The sequence below is a fragment of the Taurulus bubalis genome, assembly GCF_910589615.1.
Source record: "Taurulus bubalis genome assembly, chromosome: 2".
Taxonomy (NCBI): domain Eukaryota; kingdom Metazoa; phylum Chordata; class Actinopteri; order Perciformes; family Cottidae; genus Taurulus; species Taurulus bubalis.
Window position 1 is genome coordinate 41,550,124 of NC_136590.1, and position 27,158 is coordinate 41,577,281.

General features: G+C 45.4%; 2 protein-coding genes across 2 annotated transcripts; both read right to left on the minus strand.

Moving 5' to 3' along the window:
- Positions 1-33: 33 nt before the first annotated feature.
- prdm15 (PR domain containing 15) lies at positions 34-11,491 on the minus strand (the record flags this gene model as incomplete). Its single annotated transcript, XM_079237924.1, has 24 exons — positions 34-895; positions 1,410-1,631; positions 1,854-1,934; positions 2,034-2,209; positions 2,924-3,007; positions 3,176-3,307; positions 4,069-4,188; positions 4,647-4,726; positions 4,932-5,095; positions 5,202-5,357; positions 6,433-6,564; positions 6,665-6,759; positions 6,877-7,044; positions 7,123-7,210; positions 7,294-7,388; positions 7,479-7,664; positions 8,762-8,977; positions 9,145-9,210; positions 9,301-9,406; positions 9,516-9,668; positions 10,133-10,286; positions 10,620-10,713; positions 10,796-10,835; positions 11,393-11,491. The coding sequence occupies 24 exons, from the start codon at positions 11,489-11,491 to the stop codon at positions 371-373; spliced, it is 3,432 nt and encodes a 1,143-aa protein (XP_079094050.1). The 3' UTR covers positions 34-370.
- Positions 11,492-14,039: 2,548 nt separating this feature from the next.
- Positions 14,040-26,660, minus strand: c2cd2 (C2 calcium dependent domain containing 2; the record flags this gene model as incomplete). Its single annotated transcript, XM_079214213.1, has 13 exons — positions 14,040-14,456; positions 15,587-15,854; positions 16,386-16,627; positions 17,529-17,697; positions 17,812-17,927; positions 18,050-18,114; positions 18,226-18,334; positions 20,372-20,480; positions 21,111-21,227; positions 21,469-21,570; positions 24,133-24,252; positions 25,535-25,633; positions 26,379-26,660. The coding sequence occupies 13 exons, from the start codon at positions 26,658-26,660 to the stop codon at positions 14,236-14,238; spliced, it is 2,019 nt and encodes a 672-aa protein (XP_079070339.1). The 3' UTR covers positions 14,040-14,235.
- Positions 26,661-27,158: the final 498 nt, after the last annotated feature.

The following is a 27,158-nucleotide window of genomic DNA, read 5'->3' on the forward strand; positions in this document are numbered from 1 at the left end:
TCTTCCAGTCCTTCCAGCATCAGTAAATATAGTTTACAGCAAAAATAACATTTCAAGAGTGACGCATCACGGCACCACCTGAAGGGTCAACATGCATGTTTTTAAAAGGCTGATAAGGCATTTGAATATTCAACATGCTGCTTTGGGTCAGTGATTTAGGCTAGATGTACCATTTCTCTCTTCTTCTTTTAAATAATAAGCTAGTTATTTACAGCAACTGTGTTTTCAGTATATAAAAAAGACAAACATTATTACAATTCCATTCACTTCCATGGGGTTGGAGAGGCATCAGGGTGACATTGATTAAAATCAATTCTACTATATTACAATATCTGTGAGTGCGAGGCGACCAGCACCTCCAGTCTCTGCCCTAGTAGCCGAACATCTGCTGTGCGGCGCCGCCCTGCTGCTGCGGTGCGGGCGGCTGGCTCTGGATGGGCCGGCCCGGCTCCGGGCTCTGGGCCTGCTGACCGTCCCCCTGCGCTCCCTCCGCCGCATGGGAGACCTGGCCGCTTTCGGCCGCCGGCACGGGCCTCCAGGCCAGAGTCGGGCCCTCCAGCTGGTGGCCCATGGGGTTGACCAGAGTGGTGACGTTGATGAAGTGGGCGACCCCGCCGGGGCCGACCGTCTCTGGGACGAGTTCGGCCGGCCGGTTGTGGAGCACGGCGGAGCCGCTGACGGTGTCGAAGGTGACGGTGAGGATGGAGTTGTCCAGGGTGAGGGGCCGGTCGCCGGCCGTCAGGTGGCCCACGGCGACGGGCTGCAGGCTGGTGAACTGGCCGGGGGCGTGGCCAGTGGCGTGGCCGGCGATGGGCGTCATGGTGATGTTGGTCAGACCCACCGAGCTGTTGGGCGAAGAGGCTGATGGAGCGCCGGGGTCGGCCAGGACCACCACCTGAAACCGCAGCGGGGCAGATACACAGGAATACCACATGGTTACGCTTGCTGGATTTAAGAAGGGACAACAACGCAATTAAATGTGACAGATTTAGGCTAGTTTTTTTATTTTATGTTTTTTTTAAGCGACTGCAAAGGTGCTACATAATGTTAATACACCTGTATGTATATTAAAATGATATACATAGATATGTACATGTCCATCTTAATGTTATTATATGTAACATAATTGCAGGTTAATGTGATGTTATGACATTATCTGTCAATTTATTAAACTTTCAGAGGGACCTGCTATTCCACTTTGATAACTGCTGATAATGTAATCAACCATCACATCTTATAACTGTTCACACAATAAAGAGAACCAGCAAGAAGAAAGTCAAGCTCCCAGTATTACAGAGCCGCATGTGCATCAGCAGTGCTTCTGGGTATTTGGCACTTGGAAAACAAAACTGCTGCCCACTTCTGGTGGTCTTTGAAACAGAATAAAAATAAAGAAGCGATTGGACTACCTGTTGGATACTCTGCACGGCAGAGCTGGTCTCGGTCTCGTCGCCGACGATGACGGCGCTGAACTCCGCCATGTGCTCGTGCCTCGGCTCGGCGAAATCAACGTACTCGTCGGACTCCGAGAGCTCCGGCTCAGCCAGAACTCTCTGCTTCTTCTTGGGGTGTCGGGAAGGTCGGCCGAGCCTCTCCTGGAGCATGCCGTCTTTTTCAAGTGTCAGAGTGGGCTGAGGAGGAAGGTGAAACACTTCAGTCAACACGTGCCCCAGGGTCCATAGCTCATAATGTGAAGGAGCAGGAAGTCTTGATATGATATAGTTCTATATTCAGCATCCAATCAAACAAACTAATGTGCACCACAGAGATATCGGCATCATTTTAGCATCCGATTCATGGATATGAAACGTGAATAATGCAAGCGCTGCATCGTGAAAGACCTGCAATCCAACCTGCACGACGCTGATGGACGAATCGTTGATTGTCGATGCTTCCTGAAGATCGTCAAACTCATCCATTCTCACCGACACCACCTGGAGGCGCACAGGACCATAAGGACAACAATGACACAAAGGACCAGTGGGACCTGGGGCGCTACAAACACGCGGACCGCTTTCCCGACGGGGACTCACCTCCGGGTGCTTGCGCCGCAGGTGGCGGTTCATGGAGGCGCGGGTGGACACCTTGGTCCCACAGAGGTGACACGACTGGGCCTCCACCTTCTCGTGGGTGAGGTGGACGTGCTTCTGCAGCATGTACTCCGTCAGGTACTTCTTGTCGCACGTGGCACACGTCCAGGTCTTACCCACTGCAGCGAGAGAGAGAGAGAGAGAGAAACCGGGTTAGTCCAGCATGGTAACAATGCACAGATGTTGCAGGCTGCTGGCAGGAGTATTTTTTTTTACAGATTTTAACTTCAAATTTTACTGTAGGTTCTTTGATAAAACTAGTCAAAAATATAACTGAATCCTTCAAATGAATGATACTGTTATTTAAAAACAGAAATAAAAATCCTAATTCTGGAAAACACGCTCATTAGCTCCCTTGTTGAAATGGATGACGAGACCAATGACACTCGCATGTCTGTGCGCGAACTATGAAGCTACACAGACATGGTTAGCTTAGCTTAGCTTAGCATAAGGCATTGAAACAGAAGCAATTTTACAAAAAGAAACATTTCTGCACCTAACACATCACTGTTTTAGTATATTTGTGTCAGTTTCTGGGCTCCATTCTTCACAAAGGCAGGACTTTAGAAATCAGTATCTGTGAGATCTGACCCTCTCTGCTCCCAAACCACCCGTCTTCCAACTGCCAACTTTTAGTGTCCTTTCAGATTTTTATTTTATTGTGGATGCATGAAGAAAAAAAAATAAATAAATCAGGCTGCAGAATCTGCTTGTTTCCGACTATAAACCACTACATTTGTAAATGTTGAACTAGTCTTGTAATAGTCAGTGTAGGAGACTGGGACGTCTGCATCAGTCTGTTTAATCGTCACGGTCTGACACCAGACACTTGCCTGTGTGGATGAGCTTGTGCGTCTCCAGAGTCGTCCTCTCGCTGAACGTCTTTCCACACAGCTCGCACATGAAGTCCTTGATACCTGCAAGCAGAGTGTCACAGACCAACAGTAACAGTGAGTTCTCTTCTGTGAGGTTTGCACGGTCAACATCACGCGGACACGCTACGTCCACTTCAGGTTGTGTGGTCCGAAACCTTTTCGAGCATCCGTAACACATACACACACACACACACACACACGTGGCCTCACCTGTGTGTCTCTTATAGTGTTTTAGCATGTTGACCTTCTGGGCGAACTTGCGGTTGCACTCTTTACACTCGTACTCCTTGATGCCCTTGTGGAGCTTCATGTGGTGCCTCAGAGCGTGCTTGGTCTTCATGCCTGCACAGAAAAAGATCTGCTCGATATCGTGATGATCCAAACATCAGCTGCAGCTCATGTCTGAGAGCTAAACGGCAGATAATCTGGACGCAAAGTCAGGCGCAAAAGGGACAAAAGAGGTTGTATTTGGTCTGGTAACTAATCATAGCTGTGTTTTGGGCGTAACATGAATAAAACCCAAAGTCAGTGTCACTTCTCATTCCTTCCAGATGCAGCTGGCACATCGCTTTGTAAATGGCAGATTCAACTAATTATTTTTCCTGCAAATATTGGACCGAAACTGAATATTTCGTAAGATTAAAAACATATTGTGAATTTTGGAAAGGAGTATGTCTATCTTTTTTTCAATTAAGGTTGAGTTATGAATACTAATAAAATAGTATTGGTCTAAATGAATGAAAATGCACAAAAAAAAGATTGATTTTCTAATTTGAATATCAGCGTTATGAGTGAAGAATGGACTGATATTGATGAGCTTCATGCTGTTTACAAGTTTAGGAGGCACTCCTTTTACTATTCGTTTCAAACAACTGAGGACATCTTATTATCTGAATGATGTGCTCTTTAAATAGCAGGAACAAACTGCACCACTGACTTCAGAGCAGGCTTTTGTTGATCAATGGTGCAATCGTCTTCTGATTGCTTTAAGATAGCAACGCGGCATCTGACCGCACCTCCTCTTTAAGAGCGTTGGCTCCTACGAGCTGCCGGTAACCTTTACACAGTGAGAAACCAGGGTGTTGCATCAGCGAGGGCCTGACCTTTCCCGCACTCCGCACACAGGAAGTCCCGGATGTCGTCGTGCACCCTCAGGTGCTCCTTCAGCATGTCCTTCCTTGCGAATGATTTGCCACACTTATCACAGCCGTGGCTCTTCACCCCTGGGTGACCAAAGGCAACGCGCGTGTTAGCAGGCACTCAATCAGCACGTGAAAAAGAAAACATGTGATAACGTGTGATCACAATACAGGAAAGCATTTTTCTGTATTGTTATCACGTGTTTCTGTGAGTAACTTTTTTCCCCTTTCTCATATCTCTATTGTATGACACATACATCCTCTTGAGACCCAATAATGAGCTTTAAAATGGTAAAAGAAAGGTGCACTTTAGAACTTCAGATCTTCATAATCCCATTTGGAGGTTTTCTTTCAAAAGTGCAGTGTAAACAGGAAATGTCACCATTTGCGGTGTCCTTTGTCTAAAAAACATCTACCTCAGGAGGAAACTTCCAACATTGAATGATTTCGAGATCACACACACACACACACACACACACACACACACACACACGAACGATGGGACACATGTCTGAAGCAAATCTCAGGCCGTCGTCGCTCACCAGTGTGGATGATCTTGTGCCTTTCCAGGTTGCCAATGCTATTGAAGATCCGGCCGCAAATTTCACACGGGTGGATGTACCTTCGGGGACAGACGAGCAGAAATTAAATTATTACAATTACTTTGCATCTCAAGGTCATTTATTTTATCTTTACGATACCACTTGGGCCTTTCCTGTTCCGTACCGCCACATACTGTTAGCGACTTACACAGCCCGACCTGAACCTCGCCAGTAAAGATTACACTTCCGAGTACCAACGATGAGCAGTTAGCCTGGTGTGCTTACTTCTGCACCGCGGGGTCAGGCAGCTGCTCCCTGTGGATGACCAGGTGAGCGTTGTACGTGGCCTTCAGCGCGAAGCGGCGGTTACAGATCCCGCAGCCGTAGCCTCTCTCCTTGTGCTGCTCCAGGATGTGCCTCAGGTACTCTTTGCCCTTCGCAAACGACAGCTGGAGGGAGGTTGGTGGGTTTGTGTGAAGGGGAATAACATTGTCAGTTCGTAATGCTCCATCTGCCCTTAGCATCGTGCATCAGACGGCCTCGGACAACGCTTACCTGGCATTTCTTGCAGTTGTACTTGTGGTGCTCGGGATCGTCTTCCTCGTCCTCATCCTCCTCCTCGTCGTCGTCCGTATCGTCGCTGTCGCCTGCTGAAATGCCGATCTTCTTGATGAAGCCCTCTCTCTCCTCCTCGTCCATTAAGGCTATATCCTGGAGCAAACAGAGCTCTTTCAAATGATTCAGCGCAGTGACGGCTAACATCCAGAGGGGGCATCAAAACCTAATTTAATGAAGCGTGTAGTCCTCTCCGAGGAATACGTCGCTACTCTTCCTCCTTAGCCTACGCATGTTCATCTGTTACGTTGCATGTGTGTGTGTCATGGCAGTTGAAACTCAGCAGAGCTCCTTGACAGTGAGAAGACGACAGGTTTGTCACATGGTTGTGCATACGAGGATGTTGCAGAGGCACAAAAAAGGTTTGAAATTCAATGATGCATGATGATATACCTATAATAGACTGATTCATAACCAGTTAAGAGTTCCTCTTTACTTTTATTTTAAGTCAAAGTATCAATACCACATGGTAAAAATGCTTTCCAAAAAGCATCTGCATCAAAATATACTTCAAGTTTGAAAAGTAAAAGTACTCATTATGCATTAGGCTCGTTTCTGAATAACTTATATTATATGACTGGATTGATTGGTGTGCTCATCACTTTAATGTAGTTGCTGGTTCAGGTTAAGTTCATTTAAATTACTTAACACACTTTTGGGAATCCTCCCCGGGATCAATTCAAGTTTGTCTTAATCTGTAATGATTCACCATTGTGATTTATTTCTTATTATATTTTGTATTATTTACCTGAATATGCAACATTGCTCGAACTACCGGTATTAAATAAACCCCATAAACAAATAAAGGGCTAAATATTTCCCTCTGAATTATAGTGGAGTAGAAGTAGAAAATGGAAAAACTCAAATGAAGTACCTCGAAAAAGTAATAAATGTACTTAGTTACTCTCCTCCACTGTAAATATGCATCTACCAGACTGATCCACACACACACACACACACACACACACACACACACACACACACACACACACACACACACACATGCTCTATTTTTAAGATATAAAAATAAAAACATTTTTTACTTCTTTGGAGAAACAAATATAAAATGTTTTTTTGTGTGCCTTGTTGTTCACTGATGAAGGAAAGAAAGACAAACTACAAGAAGCGCGGCTGACAGAAGTACCGGGCCGCCGCTCGGCCGCCGTCTCACCTTGAAGTGAACGTGGATGTGATCTCGAAGGACGTCCACGCGGAAGAACTTGCGAGCGCAGATCTCACAGGTGTACTTCTTATCGCCGTGAGTCAACAGGTGCTTGTTCATGTTGCTCCTGCAGGAGAACACCTGTGCACACAAACACGCACACGTCAAAGAGGGAAGTGCTTGCTGAACACCCACGATGCATTTCTCCTTGGACCTGCTGCCACGACTCATAGCTGCTCACCTTGCCACAGATGGGACAGGGCGACGGCTCCTTCCTGTACCGGGTCCCTTCCTCTCCATTGGCCTCCAGCTCCTCTCGCTTCATGTGCTTTGGTCCTGTCAAGATGCATGCGCTTTAAAAGCAGATTTTGGATCCAGTCCCATGTTTCTTAACACCCGAACACAAAGCACATTTTCCACACAGAGACCAAGACAAAATGAAGCCTAACTCACCCACGCCGTGCCTCCTGTGGTGCTCCTGCATCACGTCTTTGCGGTAGAACATCTTGTTGCAGATTTCGCAGGAGTAGAGCTTCTCGCCGTGCTTCTTCTTGTGCTTGGAGAGGTTACTGTTGGTGGAGAAGAAGCGCGAGCAGATGTCGCACTGGAACGTCTTGTCGTCTGGGGAGAGAGAGAGGAACGTGAAACATCTTTCAGAGGGAGAAAAGCGAGGACATGACACGCTCCTGACTAACCTACCTGTCCGACAGTTGTGGAACTTTAAGGCATTTTCCAGGCGGAAGGATTTCTCGCACGTGTTGCATTTGTATCTGTAGTCCTGGTCGGGCTGTTGGGAGCACATAAAGACGAATGATATACTCGCAGGTTAACCAAAAGCTGCTGAGCCGCCGCCTCTGGAGAGTAACTCACCATATTCTTGCTGTGCTTGTAAGAGATGTGCTGCTTCAGACTCTCCTTGCGGCTGAACAACTTGTCGCATTCGTCACATTTGAACAGCTTATCACCTGCAGACAACGCATGAAAAAAAAAAAATTCCATTCCCAATGCTAACCGATTTCGAAGTAAGCGATGAATTCGAAAAGCCGCCCGCGTACCGTGAGAGCGGACGTGCCGGTTGAGGTTGCTGCTGTTCTGGAAGACCTTGTTGCAGAGCGAGCAGCGGTACATCCTCTTGTGCTCTCTGGCTTTGTGTCTCTTCGGGGCGGCCCCGCCGTCCGGAGAGCCCAGCAGGCTGCTGCCCTCTGCCTCCGGCTCCGAGCTCGCCGCCGAGTGCTTCACATCTGCACACATCAGGAACCCAAAGTCAAGAGAGGACATGTATAGCAACAGCACATACACTTTTGTCCAGGACCTTGAATTTGGCGACTGACGATATTAGTTTACAGTTGAACCTGTATTCTTTATAATTACAGTGGATAGAAGTCCCTTTCACTAATATGACATTAAATAGGCACAGAAAGGTTCTGCGAGGCTGTACCAGGGCTAACTATGCTAACGATGTAAAGGTGTAATGTAGCCAGTGGGTCATTACAGTTCATCCAGTAGTTGAGGAGAGAGTTCAATCTGGACTAACGCGTTCGTTCCTCGGGCCAATCACAGACCGCCCCGGTTAGATATATGTAACGTTTTCCCAGAATGCCATACGACAACCTCTGAAGGGATCAAGTTGCAACAGGTTCAGGCGCATTGTGCAGAGTTGTGTGTTCCACAAGTAGGAACAAGGTGGTGGAGTGACAGCAATGTGCCCCATCAACAAGGCCGGGACTTTTATCCCTCCCATCCACACCACATATTGCATATTCTTTATTACTTCGTGCTGTGAACCTTTTGCAGTCATGGGACAAGTTGCTACTTTGTGCACAAAGCTTCCTTTTTAATTCAGATATATTGTACATATCTTTATTGTATTGTTTTATAGGATGTTTCTTTTATAGTACATTTCCTATATTATATATTTGCTTTGTAGGATTCTTGCAAAACCTACTTCGGTTTTTAATTTCCCTTTACTATGTTAATGTTATATATTCATGAAAATTATTTATGTGAAAGCATACTTGATTCTAAAGCTATGGAAGCCAGTTTCCACAACAAAACCTCATAATTTCGACTTCATTATCTCATAATTATGATCTGATAGCAAGTGGAGAAAAAGAAAGAAGTGAGAGCTGAATTTCACTGTGAAATGCAACCGCAGTGGAATGACTATAGTATCTGAGATGAAGTACGATTACATGTTGTTGAACGCCAGCACTAGTGAGTCTCAGAAGAAGCGTTTTGCTCCGTCATGAACTGAACCGCTGATGATTATAGAGGACGTTCTAGTCCCTTAACATCTGTCCATCTCAACACATCAGAGCCGTTATTTCCTCTCCCTCACCTTTGCTTTTGCTTTTGCTCGCCGTAGCTCTGGTCCTGCGTCCCTTAGCTCTCCTCCCTCGGCCCTGCCCTCTCTTGGGGCCCGGTTGGGCTGCGGGGGGGTCAACCACCTCCTCTTCCTCCTCTTCCTCCTCCTCCTCATCGGGGCCGACCAGGCTCTCCTCCTCACGGGGTATCGCTGCAGTCGCCGCCTCATCCAGGTGACTCAGCATGTCGCCTGCGATGCACAGAGGGAAGTAGGGGAATCAGAGCGTGTGACCATGACCAAAGACTTCTGTCACTGTCATAGTGGAAACATCTGACCCCGACGTGACCCCGGGCGCAGCTTCCTCCTCAATGAAACAGACCAATTGGAGGTAATGGATGTTTTTTGAACGACCTTACCTGCGTTGTTTTCTTCAGCCACCGGGGGCATGTGGGCTGCAGCTGTCTCGGAGGCCTCCGCCGCGTCTGAGTAAATAAGAGAGACAAGCTATAAGACACGACTCGCACTGTTGCCATGACACGATACGACAGCATCCGGGCTGCGGCGACATCTACCTGGGGGAGGTGCTGGTAGAAGTGGAGGCCGAAGCATGGGCTTCTCCATCTTCTTGGCGTAGAAAGCCCCGTACCAGACCCTCAGCTCCGTTCCCGGGAACACGTCCTGGGAAACCAAAAGTTAAAAGATAAACGACGGCAATGTCCCGTCAGAAATGAATGAGTAAAACCGTAAAAGATCAAACGGCGCTCGGGTCCGGGGCGGACGCACGCACCTGGGAGGTGTTGAAGTACACGCCGTCGTCCTGCTGGTAAGCCGTCAGATTCTGGTGCGTGTGTTCGGCGGCGGGACGCACCAGCATCATCCAGTTGCAGTCCTCTTCGCTGCTGGAGTCGAAACACACCACCACGCCGTTGTTCTGGAAGATCTGCCCATCGGAGGATGGAGGATGCAACGAGAGAGGAAGCGTAAATGACAACATCATGTAGTTATGATGGAGCACAGCATCAAGCGTGTAAACTCAGGGTTCATACACATGTTTACCAATGGATTTCCATGACTTTAAACCAAATTTCCAGGACTAAACATTTTGTGAAATCCCAGTGGAAACATGAAAAAGTGAGAAAATGTAGTATTTAAAGTAACAATGAGAATTCCAAAGCATACAGTAAACCTTAAATGACACAAATGAATGAGAGATAATAGTTTGATTAAAAGAATAAACATTTATATCGATGCCTGCATGTATGCCTGCTTATATTTTGAGAGTTTTATTAATTATTTCAAACTCAGCGTAAATGAACGACATGAACATAACAAATCTCCATGACTTTTCCAGGTTTTCCCATGACTGTAAGAACCCTGTGAACTCCAGGATTCATCGGGCTGCACCTTAAGAGGGAATGAGCCTTCCTTCTCCAGGTGGGGGCCCCTCTTGGCCTCAAAGGGCCCGAAGCGGGTCCTCTTGACGAGCCGGCGCATCACAAACACCCCGTCCTGCCCGTCGGCCACCGGTCTGATCTCCAGGCTGTTTGGCAAAGACGACCTAGAACAAGGACAGGAGCAGCTTGCTGTGATTGTTATGAACACACACACACACACACACACACACAAACAAAGTCATTTCATCCACCCAGTGCTGTGTGATTACAGTAACTGCCTTGTAGCTTCAGGAGCGTTTTTAAATACAATGTGGATTTGCCGAAATTAGATCCGAATTTAGCACCAGAAGAAGAAAACAATCTCTCTTCAGGGTCTGAAATATGAATTACACGACACTTTGTATTATCATGCTCTTATCATGATCTCTGCAAATGGACTCAAGTTAAAACAGATGAAATCCTTTTGTTTGATTGCAGTCAGTGACGTTCAGACTCACCGGGCCCGGCTGAGGACGAAGGAGTCCTGGACGGTCACCAGCGGGCCCAGCTCGGGGCACTCGGAGTCATGGTACTGGCCACAGTCCTCACACCCTGCAGACACACATCACACCTGTCACCGCAGCCCAGACTCACACTGTCTAGCAGCACAGTTGAGAGCTGGGTTCATACTCACAGATGAACTCATCTGGCGCCTGCTCAGCCATTATGCCAACCTACAAGTAGGAGAAAAGCTCATCAGACTATAACCATGCCATGAAGAGCAAACAAGTGTCCCGCAGAACCTTCAAATGCACATTTATAGGAGGGGAGTAGTTTAAAGAGTGTGGAACTTCCAATCCTGCATGCACATTTAACCTGGGACACTTGAACGCATCAGACCCCTCCCCGGCCAAAACGGCCGCGTATTGTGACAACATTAGCGGGGTTTTGGTCTTAAGCGGTGCAGTCGGAGCGTGCATATTAATGCGCGCAGTCCGGGCAGGAGGCGAGATCCAGGATTTGAGTCGCTCCCAAACGCTAGCCGGGTTTTAACTCCGATCTGAAGCGGCTGGATCCTCGGTCAAATGTAACAAAGAACAGTCGGCATGGCGGATGGACCGGAGACGCGAACCGCCAAACCGGAGTCGATGCTCTTCAACGGCAGGCAGTCGGCGGTTGAGGCGGCGCACGGTGGCGCGCGACGAACCGGACGCACCGGCTGCACCGTCACTACACGACTGCGTCGCCATTTTGCGGGAACTCGGTGTATATTTAGAGGGAAACACGTTACCTTTTCTGCAAAAGACCCTTCATTTAGCGAATCCTGACTCCGGGTTCCAATCCGCTCCAGAAACGGCGCAAGACCGGAAACGAGCCGCGCCGAGTGCATTGTGGGGGATGTAGGCTCCTTCGAATCGATACGAAGCGACTCAATCAGGCGTTAATTAGAAAATAAGGTTTTGGTTTAATTAAGTGAACACATAAAGATATGGAAATGCACTTTAATGTTTAAACTTTGTCCCAGTGATAATATATGTGTTATATTGTTGTTATATAAAACTGTCTTATGTAACAAATATATTTTTATTTAATACCATCAAATTATTATCAGTGAAATGTACTTTAAGTAAGAAAAGTAAAATTAGTCATTATGCTCAATGTCCCCTTTATGGTGTTATAGGATTATTACCACTGTTTGTTGTAGCTGGAGCATTTAACTACTTTATTAAGTGTTTTACTTTTTTTTAAATGACCAAATGAGTGTCTGTATCATGAAATATATACTTGTGAAAATATACCTATGGAGGAGGACTCAATTCCAGGCTAAAATGACTTGATAAGAGGGAGATTTTGTGCCTTATTTTTTATTTACCTTAAGTGTATTGTAATTCTGTGTGTTAGGAGGACCCAACAAAATAAGCTTTTCATTGTACGGAGTAACGGTCTGTTATCTGTGCATATGACAACACAAATATCTTGAGCTTTGTTTTCCCTGAAACACGCATCATGTGCTTGTAGAACTCCACATGCTTGGCATTGGGAACAGACCGCGAAACAAAACCCGTTCCGCTGTAATGTGAGAGAAGCGGAACGGAAAGGAAGGAGTCACGGGGGAGAACCTGCTGCAGCCTGGACATTCAGAGTGGCACCACATTCTCGGTTATTCAATCAATATTTATTGCTGAAAATGAAATAACTCAACATGTATATTAGTTACAATCCCTGCAGGGGGAATGACTGACGTCCTGCAAAAACAGCTCCGTCAGTCAGCTCCTGTACACAGAGCAGATGCCGATTTAAAAAAAACAAACCCCATCAGGAAGTTATTAATCACATGCAGCCCGTCTGCTTACTGAATGCATGACAGGAGCCAATGCTTGGAGGCAGCTAGAAGCTCTGAAGCTGAGCATGATTAAAACAACCCCCACCCTCCTTTCTCAGAGTTTAAATGTGATTCTGTCTAAAACATTTTCTTCAGCCTGAATCTGGGCTTTCATACGTTTTAAAAAACATACTGCAGCCCATGGTGGTGAGAAGAGAGGGATCCCAGCTCTGCCATGTTCTTCAAATACAAAGACACAGAAGACAACCCACACTGTATCTGCAGGACAGTGTCATGAACAGCAAGTCAAGTTGTTTTTTAATTCTCAGATAGTCTAATAATGTAAACGCTCAGTTAACATGTTATGTGCATAGGCTTCTAGATGATGATGGTTCAGGAACCTCGTCACAGTTCTCTGGAGTCCTTCAGCCCTGTGGTGTGACGGCCTCAGGACCCAAAAGGACAAGTCCGCTGCCCTGTGACGCGATCCTCCGACTAACTGTAAGGCAATCTGTTAGTCTGTCGCATCTCTTCCCCCCGAGCAGATTATTGAAGAGACAGTAGTTAACATGTTGTACAGAAGATGTCTTCAACAAGCTGCTCCCCAAAAAAAAACAAAGTACAATCATTAGCTGGATGAAAACAAAAAAAGAGGAGCAGCCAAACTATTTGGTTGCTCCCAAAAGGAGTTTGTTCACACGTTCATGTGTTCAAAGCTACATCTTTTAAAAACAACAACAAATCCGATAAAAGAATGGAGGACTTCATTTCGGATGGATTTTCCTTAGTACGTTCTGCTGCGAGTACGGCCGAGTGTAACGTCACAGTCCCTGGATTAAAGGTTCTTCCGGGTTCCCTTTAGACACATTTAGACACAACCCTGCTGATGACAGTAGTGTACAGGTGGACTCTTTTAGGAAGACAAAGAAGAAAGTTGCATATCATTTGAAAACGCTCTCATGTAGCTAAAGTCCCATGTAAACCACAGTGTCACTGCTTCTTGTTTCCTTTGCAGCCGGTATTCCAATCACACACGAATGACTTTTTTTTTGCCGACAGCTTTGTTTTACCAGCTTTCATGTGCACATTACATCTGGCTGTTGTTCTGATCTTCTTTCACGTTTAATTCAAATTTATTTTTTCAAATGAACCGATATAAATACCACATTTCATAGTATTAGTGTCAAAAAGTAGTCGCGTAACCGTTTCCCTTTGTGAATGTGATACAAGAGCAGCTCCTGTCATTGCACTTTAAATAAAGATACTAGAATTGTGCAAATCATACAAACGCCACTCATCCGCTCATCTTTGGTCCTGGTGGTCCACCGTGAGAAGCGTACAGATTACAGCAGGGAGAGTTTACTCTTCGCCCTCAATGTCAGTGAGGTAAAAGAGTGACAGCCCACGTCTGTCCCCTCTGTCGGTTTAAAAAAAAAAGAAAGAAAAAAGGCCACAAAAGCGCTTAAAAGATTTCAAAAAGGTTGCATACAATTTGAATAAAAGACACATGCAAAACAATATCCTCTGAAATGCCGTTAATCCAAGACAGGAGACCTTCATTCTCACATGCACACGCTTGCTTTCGGTGGAATATCTGCCTCTAAACAGGAAGCAGGAAACAGCAGTTTAAAAGAGGATATGTTCCCCACCCATCTGCACAGCTTTCCCCATTCACAATGCAGGAGGCGGCTGGAGGCTGGGCGTTAGGGGGAGTAACTCAGCCAGGAAGTATGCCAGTGCAAGATTGAGGTGGAGGCGGTGATGGTAGTAGTTGTTTGGAGGAGGGCCTGCGGGGCGGAGGGGGAGGGGGGTCACGCGCGTGGCTCCCCCGTGGAGGTAGCGCCGTTGGCTTTGCCCTTGTTCTTACTCCTGCGGCTGAGCATGCGGCTGAGCGTGGCCGTCCGGCTGGCCTGCTCCCCCGCGGCCGGAGACTCCAGGTACACCAGGTCGTTGTGCGACTGGCTCATCCCCGGGTCCTTGCGCTGGTGCCGCCGCCGGAAGAAGAGTTTGGCGCTCTTCTGAAGGAAGCTGCCTGCGGCGGGGGAGGGCAGAGGACAGGGGAGATTAAATGGTGATGCCACTTGAGAAAGAATCACACTTTGGGCACGGACAACATTCACGTGGCAGCGATTTGAAGACAGCTGAAGCAGCGGCAGCACAGAATTTGCGTTAGATGGAAATTGTGGATTATTGATGGTGATCAAATCTGGCGTGGATGGGACAGGTTGGGGTTTAGTCCTCCTTCTACAACTAGTTACTCCTCTGTAGAAGAGCAGCTAACACACACAGTGTACCAAGTGGGGATGGAAAAGAAATGGACTCCTGTAAGAATCCAGATTCCCGTCTTCTAAGATTCTGAATCGATTCACAATTTCCAAAATGCTTTTTGTTTTTTTATCTTTGAAGTCACAGATAACTGAGAAATAAAAAACAGTGTTAATTTGTGCAAGTTTAGCATGACTTTACCTTTTGTTTAAGGTTTGCCTTTGTGTGTTTACATTATTGCAATAAGTTGATGTAACGTTTTCAAATACTCCGTAAAATACACACGTTACTCTGCTTTCATTTGCCGCTCTTTTTAAGAGCACAGCAGACTGGAGTAGATCTTAAAGTTATCATCCGAATGTGCAGAGTTGGGAATACATTTTTAATCAAGAGACGATTATTCATCCCAAAAGACTCACAGCCCTAGTAACAAAGGTCCTAATATGTACTACATCATATTGCAAGTGAATATTGTTCAGCCCTTAACAATTGATGATTCTTCATGAACTGAAAATGAATTTGACATTGCAGAAAAACTACGTTATGTACTCTACTGCAGCAGGTACTACACATACTAGCGCACCGTGGGTACTACAAGTAGCTCATGAAATAACTTACTCATCCGGACATAACGTGAGCTTAGCACTGCCTTCCTCTAAGACGGCAGTGACGATTGTAAAAGGAAAAAAAGGAAAAAGTTGAAACGGTTGGAAGGAAAGAGAGAAAAGGACACACAAAAACAGAGCAACAGAAAACAACCACATGGACATTTATCAGTTTCTGCCTTTAGAGTTATACATGTTATGGAACAATATGCCTATGAAGACCAGCTGTGCCACCATGTCCACGGTTACTCGTGGCTTCAGCTAGCCGGCGAGTCCCGCTGTGACCTCTCACCTCTTCTCTTCTTGCAGCTGGCCTCGGACATGCACATGGATAGCGAGCTGTTGTCCAGCCCCTCCCCGGTCTGGCTCTCCCAGTCCCCCGGGGGCCGGCCGATTCCACTGGGCCCGTCCTGGGTCTCGGACGCGTCTGGAGGGCTGCTGGGCCCGGTCGCGATGGCCGTGGTCACGTCCTGAGTGGAGCTGCTCTCTGACATGGAGGCGTCCATCGCCGCGGCGTAGCCCGCCATCAGAGCGAGCTCGTCGTCCTGAGACAAGGGCGTCTGGGGAAATTGAGCGCATTGTAAATTGACTTATTTTAAATGAGTTTTCGGGTGAACGGAGATTTCCTTTGGTTTAACATTTGCATGTGAACATACAAATCCTTCCTCTGGATGCGTGACCAACTATTTGCATCGGCAGCTCTGAGGACCAGCGTTCACTCGTCTCTCCTATGTTTATTACAGTTCTAGTCAGCATCAGCATGAAGTGCCACGCCTCAATAGATTCAGGAGATTTGGACTAAGAACTACATGGAGTTCCCCGACAAAGCAATGCTGCAGAACGTAACGGCGTAACCACGTACCCTACGGAGCCGAGAAAATGTGTGACACCACTGAAAAATAATGGAAAACTCTGCTTTCCCTGACTTTTTAAGATCGGGTTCTTTCCTCTGTCAGGATCCACTGATTGGGAACACAACAGCTAGAAAGTGTTGATGGGATCTGGTTTCTGATTTCCCAGTATATTTGATAAGTGAAACAGTAATAATGCACCAGTGGAGAGCTGCTCTGGTGCTGGGAACTCGTCCTTACTTTGGCGATGCCAGAGATGATGATTGTACTCTTCTTCACCGGGGACTTGAGCTTCTGCTTGGCGGATTGGTGGAGCTGTCTGATGGCGGCTTCGGCCACCGGGTCGGTGCCGTTGAGCATCAGCAGCTCGGTGTCCGAGGAGGACAAGGCCTTGCTGACTGTGGCCCCCATCATAGAGGCCTGCTCCGACACGCGGCGCTCCGACAGCTTAGACTTGGTGGCCACGGCTTTCTGGGCAGGATCTGAGTGGGCAAAAAGTTGGTTTCATGGACTGCTTCATGGGTAAAACATACATTGTTATGCTAAAGTTAAAGTACATTTTGTATTTGAGCTGTAAAAAAAGTTTTAGATTTTTCATACAGAAAACTTCTAATTACTCTATATTCAGTTTGCATTGTTTTGATTTCCAAGGTGTTTGGTCTCCACTACAATAGAATTTGGGATAACAAGACTCTAGTTGCTCTGAGAGGCAACACTTAGGCTGAATGCTAACATGCTGTGACAATGTTAAGAAGAAAATGCTTTGCAGGTATAATTTACATCTATAGGAGCAACACTGCTAGTTTGTGTTTAATACGTTTTGGCAGGTTCTTTCAGAAGTTATGTGTTTATTGCAGAATATCAAATAGTTTCTTGGGGAAAAATGGTGACGCAATTTGCATGGGTTCCTACGGAAGCCCTGAGAGAAAAGTGATGAAAAAACATTCTAGTCATCTAAGTTGTCTTGTGTTTATGATTTCATACCAGGAGAAAAAAAGAACACGGGGCACTTTAGCCTCTTGTGGCTGGAATAAGTATTACAAAAACAAAAACTTTGAAAAATGATCTTTCCATCTGGCAAAACCTTTTTCCTCCAGAAAGATGATCACGATATATTTTTTTTTACCTGTTCTGAAGTAATAAACACAGGAGAGAAAATCTATTTCGGTCAGATAACGGACCACAAGAAGCAAAGAAAAAATCTCACTTGCCTCTGAAGGCTTCCGTAGGATTTGCATCTAAATAATATTATGGATTAAATCGATATGAATATATATACAATTGTCACAGCATCAACATGTGTCCCTCAGTGAGCCTTCCTATACTGTACATGTACAACATCTGTGTCGGTGCTGTGTGGCCTCGCAGTTTGTGGTGCTGTACCTATGTTGAGTCCAAGAGGGGGAGGGCGGCCCGGCTTGCTCTTCACCGCGGTGATGGTGGTGACCACCGTGCCACAGGGCATGACTGTACGGTCCATCTCCACCCGCTTATTGGAGGCTGGGGTGGGAGGGTGCCAGGACCTCACCTCACTGGGCTCCAGGTAGGTAAACTGAAGGATTCAATCACGCCCCACCACAGTTAAAACCTCAGATAGCTTAAAGGAGCTCATGTGTATCTGTTGATATTAAGGCCAACGTGTCATGATATCCCAATGTGATCTTACATCAGTAGTTAGTGATCCAGTCACTACGTCTTTGGTCATGAGTGCAAATGTTTGCTGTCCTTTGGGCTGCTTCTTGACGAGATCAAAAGGCACCGACACCTGGCCGAGAAATGAGTCTGGAAAAAAGAGAAACGCGCCTACTTTAGTCTGGCAGTACAAAAACATGTGATCAAAAGAAATCTTCACCACGATGAATGAAACACAAAAGGATTATTTATGCTTGTTATTTTTCCCTTACTCTCTTGAGGTTGTCCATCATTCATTAACTGAATATTGAGCTCTTTTGATCGTCCGTTCAATTCACTGGCGAGATAGCAAAAATAAAAAGGATAATCAGGGAAAGACAGAGAAGGCATTACAGATGTTGATGGAATACATAGAAAAACAAAAGATCTTTTTATAAGATTATCTTACAAGATAAACGGCTGATCCCAGGCAGGATTGGTTGTGTTCTTCAGAACGGAGGTGTTAAGCCTCTGTGGAGGATCGTCCAACTGCATCACACACAGAGGATTCGTGCTGCCTACAAACACAGCAGAAAACAGTCAACGTCACGGGAGGTCGTCGCAAGTTGTTCATATATTTATGATGAATTATGCATAGAGACTCAAAGTACTGACTGAGAGCTCTTCCTCAGCACAAACCTAATACTATGGAGCACTTAAAAACTGAACTTTAAGAGCCACAAGTCGGGTTCCAACACCGTGAGAGCACTGTGTCTTGACGACTACAACATCAGCAGAAGCCTTCGAGACAGAGCATCCGCTGGGGCAAGTCCGCAGGAAGTCTCACAAGTGAGGCTAAGTATAACTGCTCTTCACTCAAAAGGAGGAAAAACAGATAATGAGGTGCTGAACGCTGCGTCACGTCTCTGCTGTGCATCATCAAGAGTTGGGGCAGAATACTGAAAGGGATGTCTGGAGTCCTGAAAAGCGCTGACTCACAATTAGAGAGTGACTCGACAGACGCTGTTGTTGCAGATGCTGTTCATGGGCAATAATTTGAACAGCCTTCTAGTGACTTGGGACATTTTGTCCTCTGGTGTCATGGCTGACAACACCTTGTTTTCACCCTAATCATAATTCTTGTGCAGGTCCGTGCCAACACACAGGGTGTAGTGATACTAGTGTGAGTGTATGATTAGTATCATTATTATTATTAAACTGCCAACATTGTTTAGCTTTAAGAAGCAGATTACCACCTTTTACAACCAGTCTTTGCCTCATTATCTGGAGAGCCTCTGTGCCACAAGTAAACAAAACAACCAGAAACAGGCAGAAACAGTCCTTCCAATATGATTAACTCAGTGTTGATTAGCTATAACAGAATGTATGTTACTCCCAAGATGTTTTAAAACGGTTGAATCAAGACCTGAAATACAATTACTGAACGAATTAGAATCAGGACTAAACCCGAACCGACCTATTTTTTTTAAAGGAATATCATCCCCTTGAACTGATCAACAAGTGAAGCTGGGAAATGTCCCACCAGCATAACAGTTGCCTGGAAAACAGAACCAGCAGGGTATTAAAGAGACGGTTCAATCTGGAGTGTCTTGGTTTGAGTTGCAGAGAATCGGAGGCATCGTGCGTAGAGGCGTCTGCGTGCGTCTCTACTCCATACTGCTAGCTCACCGAGTAGTGATGTGTCGCGAACGAACGAAACGGCTCTGGGAGCCGGCTCTTTGACGTGAACGACGGGATCCGGCTCCTGATTGGGAGCCGCTTTTTCTCTCTCTCTCTCTCTCTCGCTCGCCGCATTTAATATGTCAATCATGTGATGCACGGAGACTGTGCATTGTAGCAACTTCAGTCCCCTCAGAGAGAAGCTTCTCCAAAACAGGGCAGATAATTGCGGAGAGAAGAAACAGGATCAGCCCCTCAAAGCTGAGGCACTTGGTTTTTCTCAATGTAAACCTTCAATGAAGGACAAAATTCTGGGTGCTGATTTTTTTTCTTTTTGTTTTACACATTTTAATTTATATTTTGTTGTGTGATTCTGTAAGCTTCTGTATGTTGTTTCACTTTAAATTTGTTAAGTATTAAAAAGCTAAAAGTTTAAAAGAGTTAAAAGTTAGTTAAGTTCATTTGAAAATAGTTAAACGTTTGTTTTTGCACTTTCTAATTTTTTTTTTTTTAGCACTCTGTAGAGTGTATTTATATAATAAACATTTGATATAGTGCATGTTTTTTTTTACATTAGTAATTCATATTGCGCATAATTATACATTATTGTTGGTAATAAATTAATTTAAGCACCAAAAAATCTGAAGAGCCATTTGGGAGCCGAAAGAGCCGGCTCTTTTTAGTGAGCCGAGCCAAAAGAGCCGGTTCTCTAAAAAGTGCCGGAATTCCCATCACTATCACCTAGCACCAGTAGCTCAGCTAAAGTTACCGCTTACGGGAGGACGCCGGTAATGTTTACATCCCGCTCTGTCACGAGTGTAAACGGATTAGAATAAACCAGCGACATCACAGTGATGCAGACGGATGTTGGTTTATGAGCTCAGGACAGAAAAAGGACACCAGCAGTTTAATTTCCAAGAACAAGAGCGTCCAACCTGCAGCATCCTCCTCCTGATTCAGTGTCACTCGGATGTTCTTCACCAGCAGCTTCCAGTCGTGGGCGCGGGGCGGTTTCGGGGGTGAAAGTATGTTGTTGCGCGCTTCCTATTGGGAGAAACCACAGTAGGGGGAATAACTCAACAACGTTGATCTACCGGCCATAATGTTAACAGCAACCACGTAAGCAAAGTGACACGAAACGTATGACACGTGACATCATGTGATGGCTGGGCAAAGAGCACATCGGTAAAAACCTTTGCGTAAATGCGTGTCAGCATAATAAACTAAATTTTACTACGTTAGTGCAGGCTTTAATTATTCATACGGCGACACCGACCACATGCTCCAATTGTGAATCTTTGACATTTTCGTGGAGACACAGTGGCTTAGTAGGTTTAACATTAATGCAATAACCCTCGAGAAGCATCTAAATGAATCGGATCAGTTGCCTTGAGTGACCATGATATAAAAGTATAGATTTAACATGCAATAACTTGTTTGTTTTTTGCCACTCGTATTCTGGGACAATCTATAAAAAAAAGCCAGAGTGCTGCAGATTCACTAGGAGCAACCCCTAACACATTATTTCCACGTTGTAAAAATAGTTGATAGTCGCTTTCAAGTCTATTTTCAGTCCAGTAATCCAGGACCTGGTATGATAAACTTGCAGCCACTTGTCCGCACAGCGTCCTCGTGAGGCAGCTCTCAACACGTCAGCAGTGTGACCACACTCACCTTGACCTCTGAGGCCTGAGCGGGCCGGCAGCTCAGCAACACAGAGGGACGCGTGGCACACAGCAGCTGCTTCAACTGCTCCTTCACGGCTGTCACACTGGAGGTGTTGGCGTTGTCCTGACAGAGAGAGAGCTGGTGTTGATATCAAGCATGTCCCAAATACAAAAAACTACTTTTGACATTTCATATCTTGACAATTACTTATAATATTAATTAGTTTAGACCCTCGTCTATTTCAACAGTCGATTTATTTTTGTGTCGGTACAGTGAAACATCTCTCCCTACGTTGCTGTGCTGGCCTTTGTTGTGGCGTGTCAGCACTTACGCAGATGACAGGAACATCTCACTGTCAAATTACCTGGGTGAAAGTGGGCGTCACCTGCAGCTCCTCCGTCTCCAAGTGAGACACTCCCCAGCTCACCTTGACCACATCTGCAGCTTCTTGCATCTGCAGGTCAAGCTGAGGAACACAGATGAGAGATAAAAGCGATGCCACGGTGATCATAGGTCACACACTGAAGTAAGATTTGAATTTAAATGAGATACAACTGGCATTTGCAATATAAATACAGATTTTCTGAATATCATGACACATTTAGAACATGAGTTTCGGGATGCTGTTTAAAGTGGCAAAGAAAGGTTTTTGCTTTAACCTCATTATAAAAGAATGGCTGTTTGCCCAATGTAATGGCTGTAGAATAATGACACCATCAGCGTCTAGATTGGTTCCCTATAGTCTCACTTTTACTTTGCAATTCTGTCTAGCACCGGGTGTGATCTCCTGGGAAAAGGAAGGAAGTGCATCAACCATTTCACAACCCAAACAGGAAGAAGATACCGCTTCTGTTTTCCCAGCAAGCTATCGGTAGCTACCCCAGGCACCAAAGAGGCTCAGTGGACCAGTTGAAGTTCTTTGTAGTTACTATCCCCAGCAGTGGAATTGCAGATGGTAGAAGAACCAAAGTAACTGCAGAAACACGATGCAATGTGTCCTGTTCTGTGTTGCTAATTATTTATTATTATAATATTAATTATTATATTATTAATTATTTATATTATTATTATTTATACGGCTAGAACTAACTAAAAAAAAATCTTAAAAGGCAGCAGAAAACCAAAAAGCATCCGTTATCTTTGCGACAGCAACAATAATACCACTTGTTAACGCTGTTCTGTAACTCCATCGACTATAAAGTAGGCTCTGTTGCTGTGGTTACGTCGTTCCATGACTTGAATGGTCAAATATCAAGCCAGTAAGCAAGCCTTAAATTGTTAAACAACTGCACCAAATTTTTGTCGTACTTTAGTTTGTTGACGAGCTACGCCGCCATATGTTGAATACATTATTCTGTCAATCTATTCGACAGCTGCCGTCTCCAGATGGGATCCATAGGTCTTGGATTCCATTAAATACATAAACATTTGGTTAATTTTCTTTGTTTTATAAAACTTGATTATTTCTCTCATAATCACTTCCTATTCTCAATCAGATATAATAAAACCTTCATAATCGCGTAATTCAAATTTCAGAAGAAGAAGAAGAAGAAGAAAAAAGAAGAAAGAAGAAAGAAGAAAGAAGGAAGAAGAAAGAAGAAGAAACAGACTGAGCCATCCTGTCCCAGCATGCCTGGATTCCAGTGGAAGACTGAACAACCGCCTCTGTGGTGCCGAACAAAGGCCTCATCAGATAACAATGAGAATGCTTTGATGGATCCAGCAGAATAATATCACAGGCTGCATTGATAAGACCCGGATCAGTTCATGCAAACAGCTTTGTGTGGAAGGTACCACATTGGCATAACAATAACAACTCCAACCACATCAGTAGTTTGCAGAGAAGCTGCTTATTAAAAAGGTCAAATATAACCATTAAAATGATTTCATATCTCCTCGAGAGAGAAGTGCCTGTTGTGAAGTCCTATAACAGATATGTAACTGTGGCGGTACCGCATTGGGGCAACACATGTCAAATGTGTCGCCCCTCATCACATGCGACAGGCCATGTTGTGCAGTCGTGTGCTGAAAGACTCAGCAGCACAGCACAGTGCACTGGGGGGTTTATTGTGTCCATGTACAGCAAATGCCCCGGGGCTTCTGGTCCACACATCCCGGCACTCATAACAGGACGAGCCAGGACCATTCTAGCATGAAACCCCGGGCCAAAAGCTATGTTCCAGTGGATGGATGGAGACATTTGAAAAGGGCTCTCTGACTTTTCCAGACTAAGCTGAAACAATTAGGGTGAAAAGGAGACAAGAGGCTTCCTTTATGTTCCTGCCACAACAACTGATCCGCAACCAAAACAAAACCGCCCCGCCTCTAATCCCGACTTTGGCTTTCGAGACTCTCACTCACTCACTCAGGTTGTATTTATGGCACAAAGAGTTCAGCTGGGGAGAGAAGCACCTTATTGGTTTAAAAATAGCCTTAATACAATTGGGTTAGCTTGTATAGCAGCTTGCATTCATAGATTCCATAGTGAAGATTTAACACTGACACTAAGAGCAGGATCAAAGCTTACCACGGCTTAATGTACACGAGCCGCTAAACATCAACTTTAAATCGCTTCATTTGAGTACTGTAATGACTAATGCAGTCAGGTTTGAGCATGATAGATAAAGAAATAAAGAAAAGAAAATCACTTTAATCTCCAGGAAAGGAACATGGCAGTAATTTGTGTCATACCTTCATTAATCCTGTACAGGCCCCCTGACAAATATTAATGCAGACAAAGTGGGCCAGCCGCACTGGAAACGCGGCCTGACAGTGATTTTAATGAGGTCCTTGGGTCATTTGCCAAGCACAGAAAGATATCCCAACCATTTCATCTCAGCCTCCTGCCAGCAGTGAACCAGTGCTGGGCGGCACATCGCGTTCAATAAAATCTCCCATTAATCTAAAACCCAATGACTTCCAAAGGATGTAACTTTGTTTTCAGACGGATGTGCACATTCAAAACAATATGAGTGTTGCTTACTCGCAGTGTTAATAGATGCCTTGGGACAGGCTAAATAGCATTTACCTGCAGCGCCAGCGGAGCTATACAGACGGTGTATTTACACGGGGCCGCTGTAGCCGTGGCTGCCGATGATGCACCGAGAGAGAACTGAAGCTTCTCCCCGACCACACTGCAGCGGGCGGCCTGTTGGGAGGACAAATTGAGGCGTTAGCACAATGTAAATATCCTGAGACCGCCAGCACTGAAGCCGTGACAGCATTTGCATGTGACTCACATGTAGTTATACACCATGAAAAGCAATGCAAACAGGGAGGGACACGAGAACGTGTACTACACTGATAGGTGCTGTATGTCAGAATCAGAATTAGCTTCAATGTGTGTTTACACATACGTGGAATTTGACTCCAGTTTCACATAGCTCTCATGCTGTCTTAGACTTTATCTTAAACTGATCCAGAGGCAGAACATCGGCCTTGGATGGAGTTCATGGTGAATTGTGAAAAGGGGAAGAACATCTGTACTTGCTTTCAATGGCATTACCAGCAGATTCAATAAACTACTTTCACTGCAATGGAATGCATCTGGAACTGAGCAAATTACCACAGAATCACAAGTGTCCTCCGACTTGAAACACATCTATTTATTGCGTTCATTCTGATTTCAGTGGAGGGTGGGTGTGTTTGTGTCCTGCTGGGTATTAGATCACCGTGAGGGGAAACCTAAGCACGGTGCATTCCTGTATTCCTGCTCCTCCTCACTGCTGAGCTCGACAGCCATGTAAGCGTCTTAGAGCTCTATAGCGCACACTCGCATACACAGCGTGTGGGCAAAAATAAGCCTCTGCTCATTAAACTCACCGCATTCAACAACAGAGCACCTGGTATTTTGCTCCACATCGTGATTGTCACAAAGAAAAAGGCTGAGTTTGCACCGGGAACAGTGCAAAGCCAAGCGGGGCAGCAACACAGCGAGCAATTTGTCCCTATTTGACCTCTCTAATAAATAAAGCTACATCATACCAGCCTCTTTTAAACAGAAGTGTTCGTTCAAAGAGGCTTGTGATTTCTGTAATATGCATGTGGATACGAGCACAACTGCAGAGCAGATTCATTTGCCAAATCTAAAAGAATGGGGTCACGTCTGTACAAAAGTTGGCCAGGTGATGATGACTCATTACTGGTCCACTGCAGGCTGAAACGCAGCACTGGTAGAAGAGCAGCCTCCTCCCCACTGAATAAGAGAAGGGGAGAGTCATTCGTAGGACAGCTTTTATCAATAAAGTACATAAAGAAGTAATTCAACATCTATGTGTGTCTGTTGCTGCTGCTATAAACCAAATGAAGGTTGTAGCTGCCATGAAAAAAGACATATATTATCTTGTCAGTGGTCAACGCATATTGATCCAGACATCTTCCAGAAAAAAAGCCACTCTCTGTATTACTCAAATCATTTATGATCAGTGTACCTTGTTTCTGCCAGACTTCTGAAAGCTGGACACTTGGCTGACCATGAGCTTTGATGCCGCCAGATCATCATCCTCCGCAAATGTCAACAGAACCGGATTCTGATTGGTGGTGGTGGTGGTGGTGGGGGGGGGGGGGGGAGGGAGAGAGGAAGGAAACATTCAATCAACAGCAAACACCTAGTATGCAACTCACAGGAGCAGGGAATGAAGCTGTAGCCAATAAATGACTGGAATGCATCACATTGGCAATGTCAATGCATGTGTTCTGACTTGATAACACCTTGTAATACAACTAGTAAGAACTAGAAAGAAAACTCTAATGTATAAGGGGTTGTGCAATAAAGGAATTGACACTGCTCAGTTACAGGACAGTTACACGGCAATAAGACTTTACAATAAGTCACCTCTGGCCAGATCCTCTGTAAATTAATTAATCAACATCAATAGCCCTGGCACCGCTTTTGTTGTTTGTTACCCACTGTACATGTTTATATACACTTCATATACTATACACTACACATACTATGCATGTTTGCACTCTCTATTGTTTAAATGCAATTCCCTAAATGAATACTCTCTGCGCTGTATATATCTGTCATCCCTGTTATTTTTATTTGTGTGTCTGTAAGCTGCTTTTTTCGACAACAAATTTCCCCATGGGATTGAATAAAGTATACATCCATCCATCCAGTGTGCATTAAAAAAGGAGTAGAGTGATAGAGCTTTGTGTCTAATGTCCAAAAGGATGGGGTGTGACTTGATGAGAGTGAGCATACATGAGATGGACTTTCTGCAGGTCATTTCTATGACACTTGTCCTGCCACAGAGCGGTCATGACACTTACCCCGCTCCTCCTCGACCGCTCATTCAAAGCCCTGCACCAAGCTCCTCTCCACTGACTCTTCCAGCTCTTCAGTGACAGCGCCCATCCCAGCAGAGCCGCGGCTTCCTCCTGCGCCGCATTGTCCTCGGCAGCTGTGCGCTCACGTCCCCCGGCCCGTTGCTGGAAATACTGCACGAAGTACAGTAGCAGGGTGACCAGGGACGCGAAGAAAAGCGTGACCATGCATAGCCACTGCGGATCCTCCAAACCCAAATATGAACCGGAACTTTCAAAGTCGGACATTCTTTGCAGATGAGAACGATGAACAGAGCTTAACACGCCTCCTCCGAGGAACACCCGGGCAACCTCATAGTCTGTATTTGATCAAGGAGAGGCTAAATCAATGAAAGCGATCGCCCACAGCTGATAACAGCACAGATCTCAAGCCCCAAAACAAATTGTGCTTATTGTGATCCATGTTGCAGTACTGTATGGTAGCTTTAACAAGCGATATAGATGTCACACACTACGCGAGCTGGCCATAGAGACCGAAAGGTCTCCGGCTTCAGATCAACTGCAGGAACGCGCACTCTCCTCGTCTCTCACTGGAAACCGGTCGTTAGCTTAGTTAGCTAATCTTCGCCACGGTTCGCTTAACTTGCTCTTCTTCATTAGCTTCGGAACCGCCAAAGTTTCCCAAATGTGAATTATTTCCAAAAGTCCGCGGTTTAGTTCCACAGAGCGACGACCAGACGTCGAACAAGAGTCCCGGGAAACATCCTGGAAGCGAAGGGTGCATTT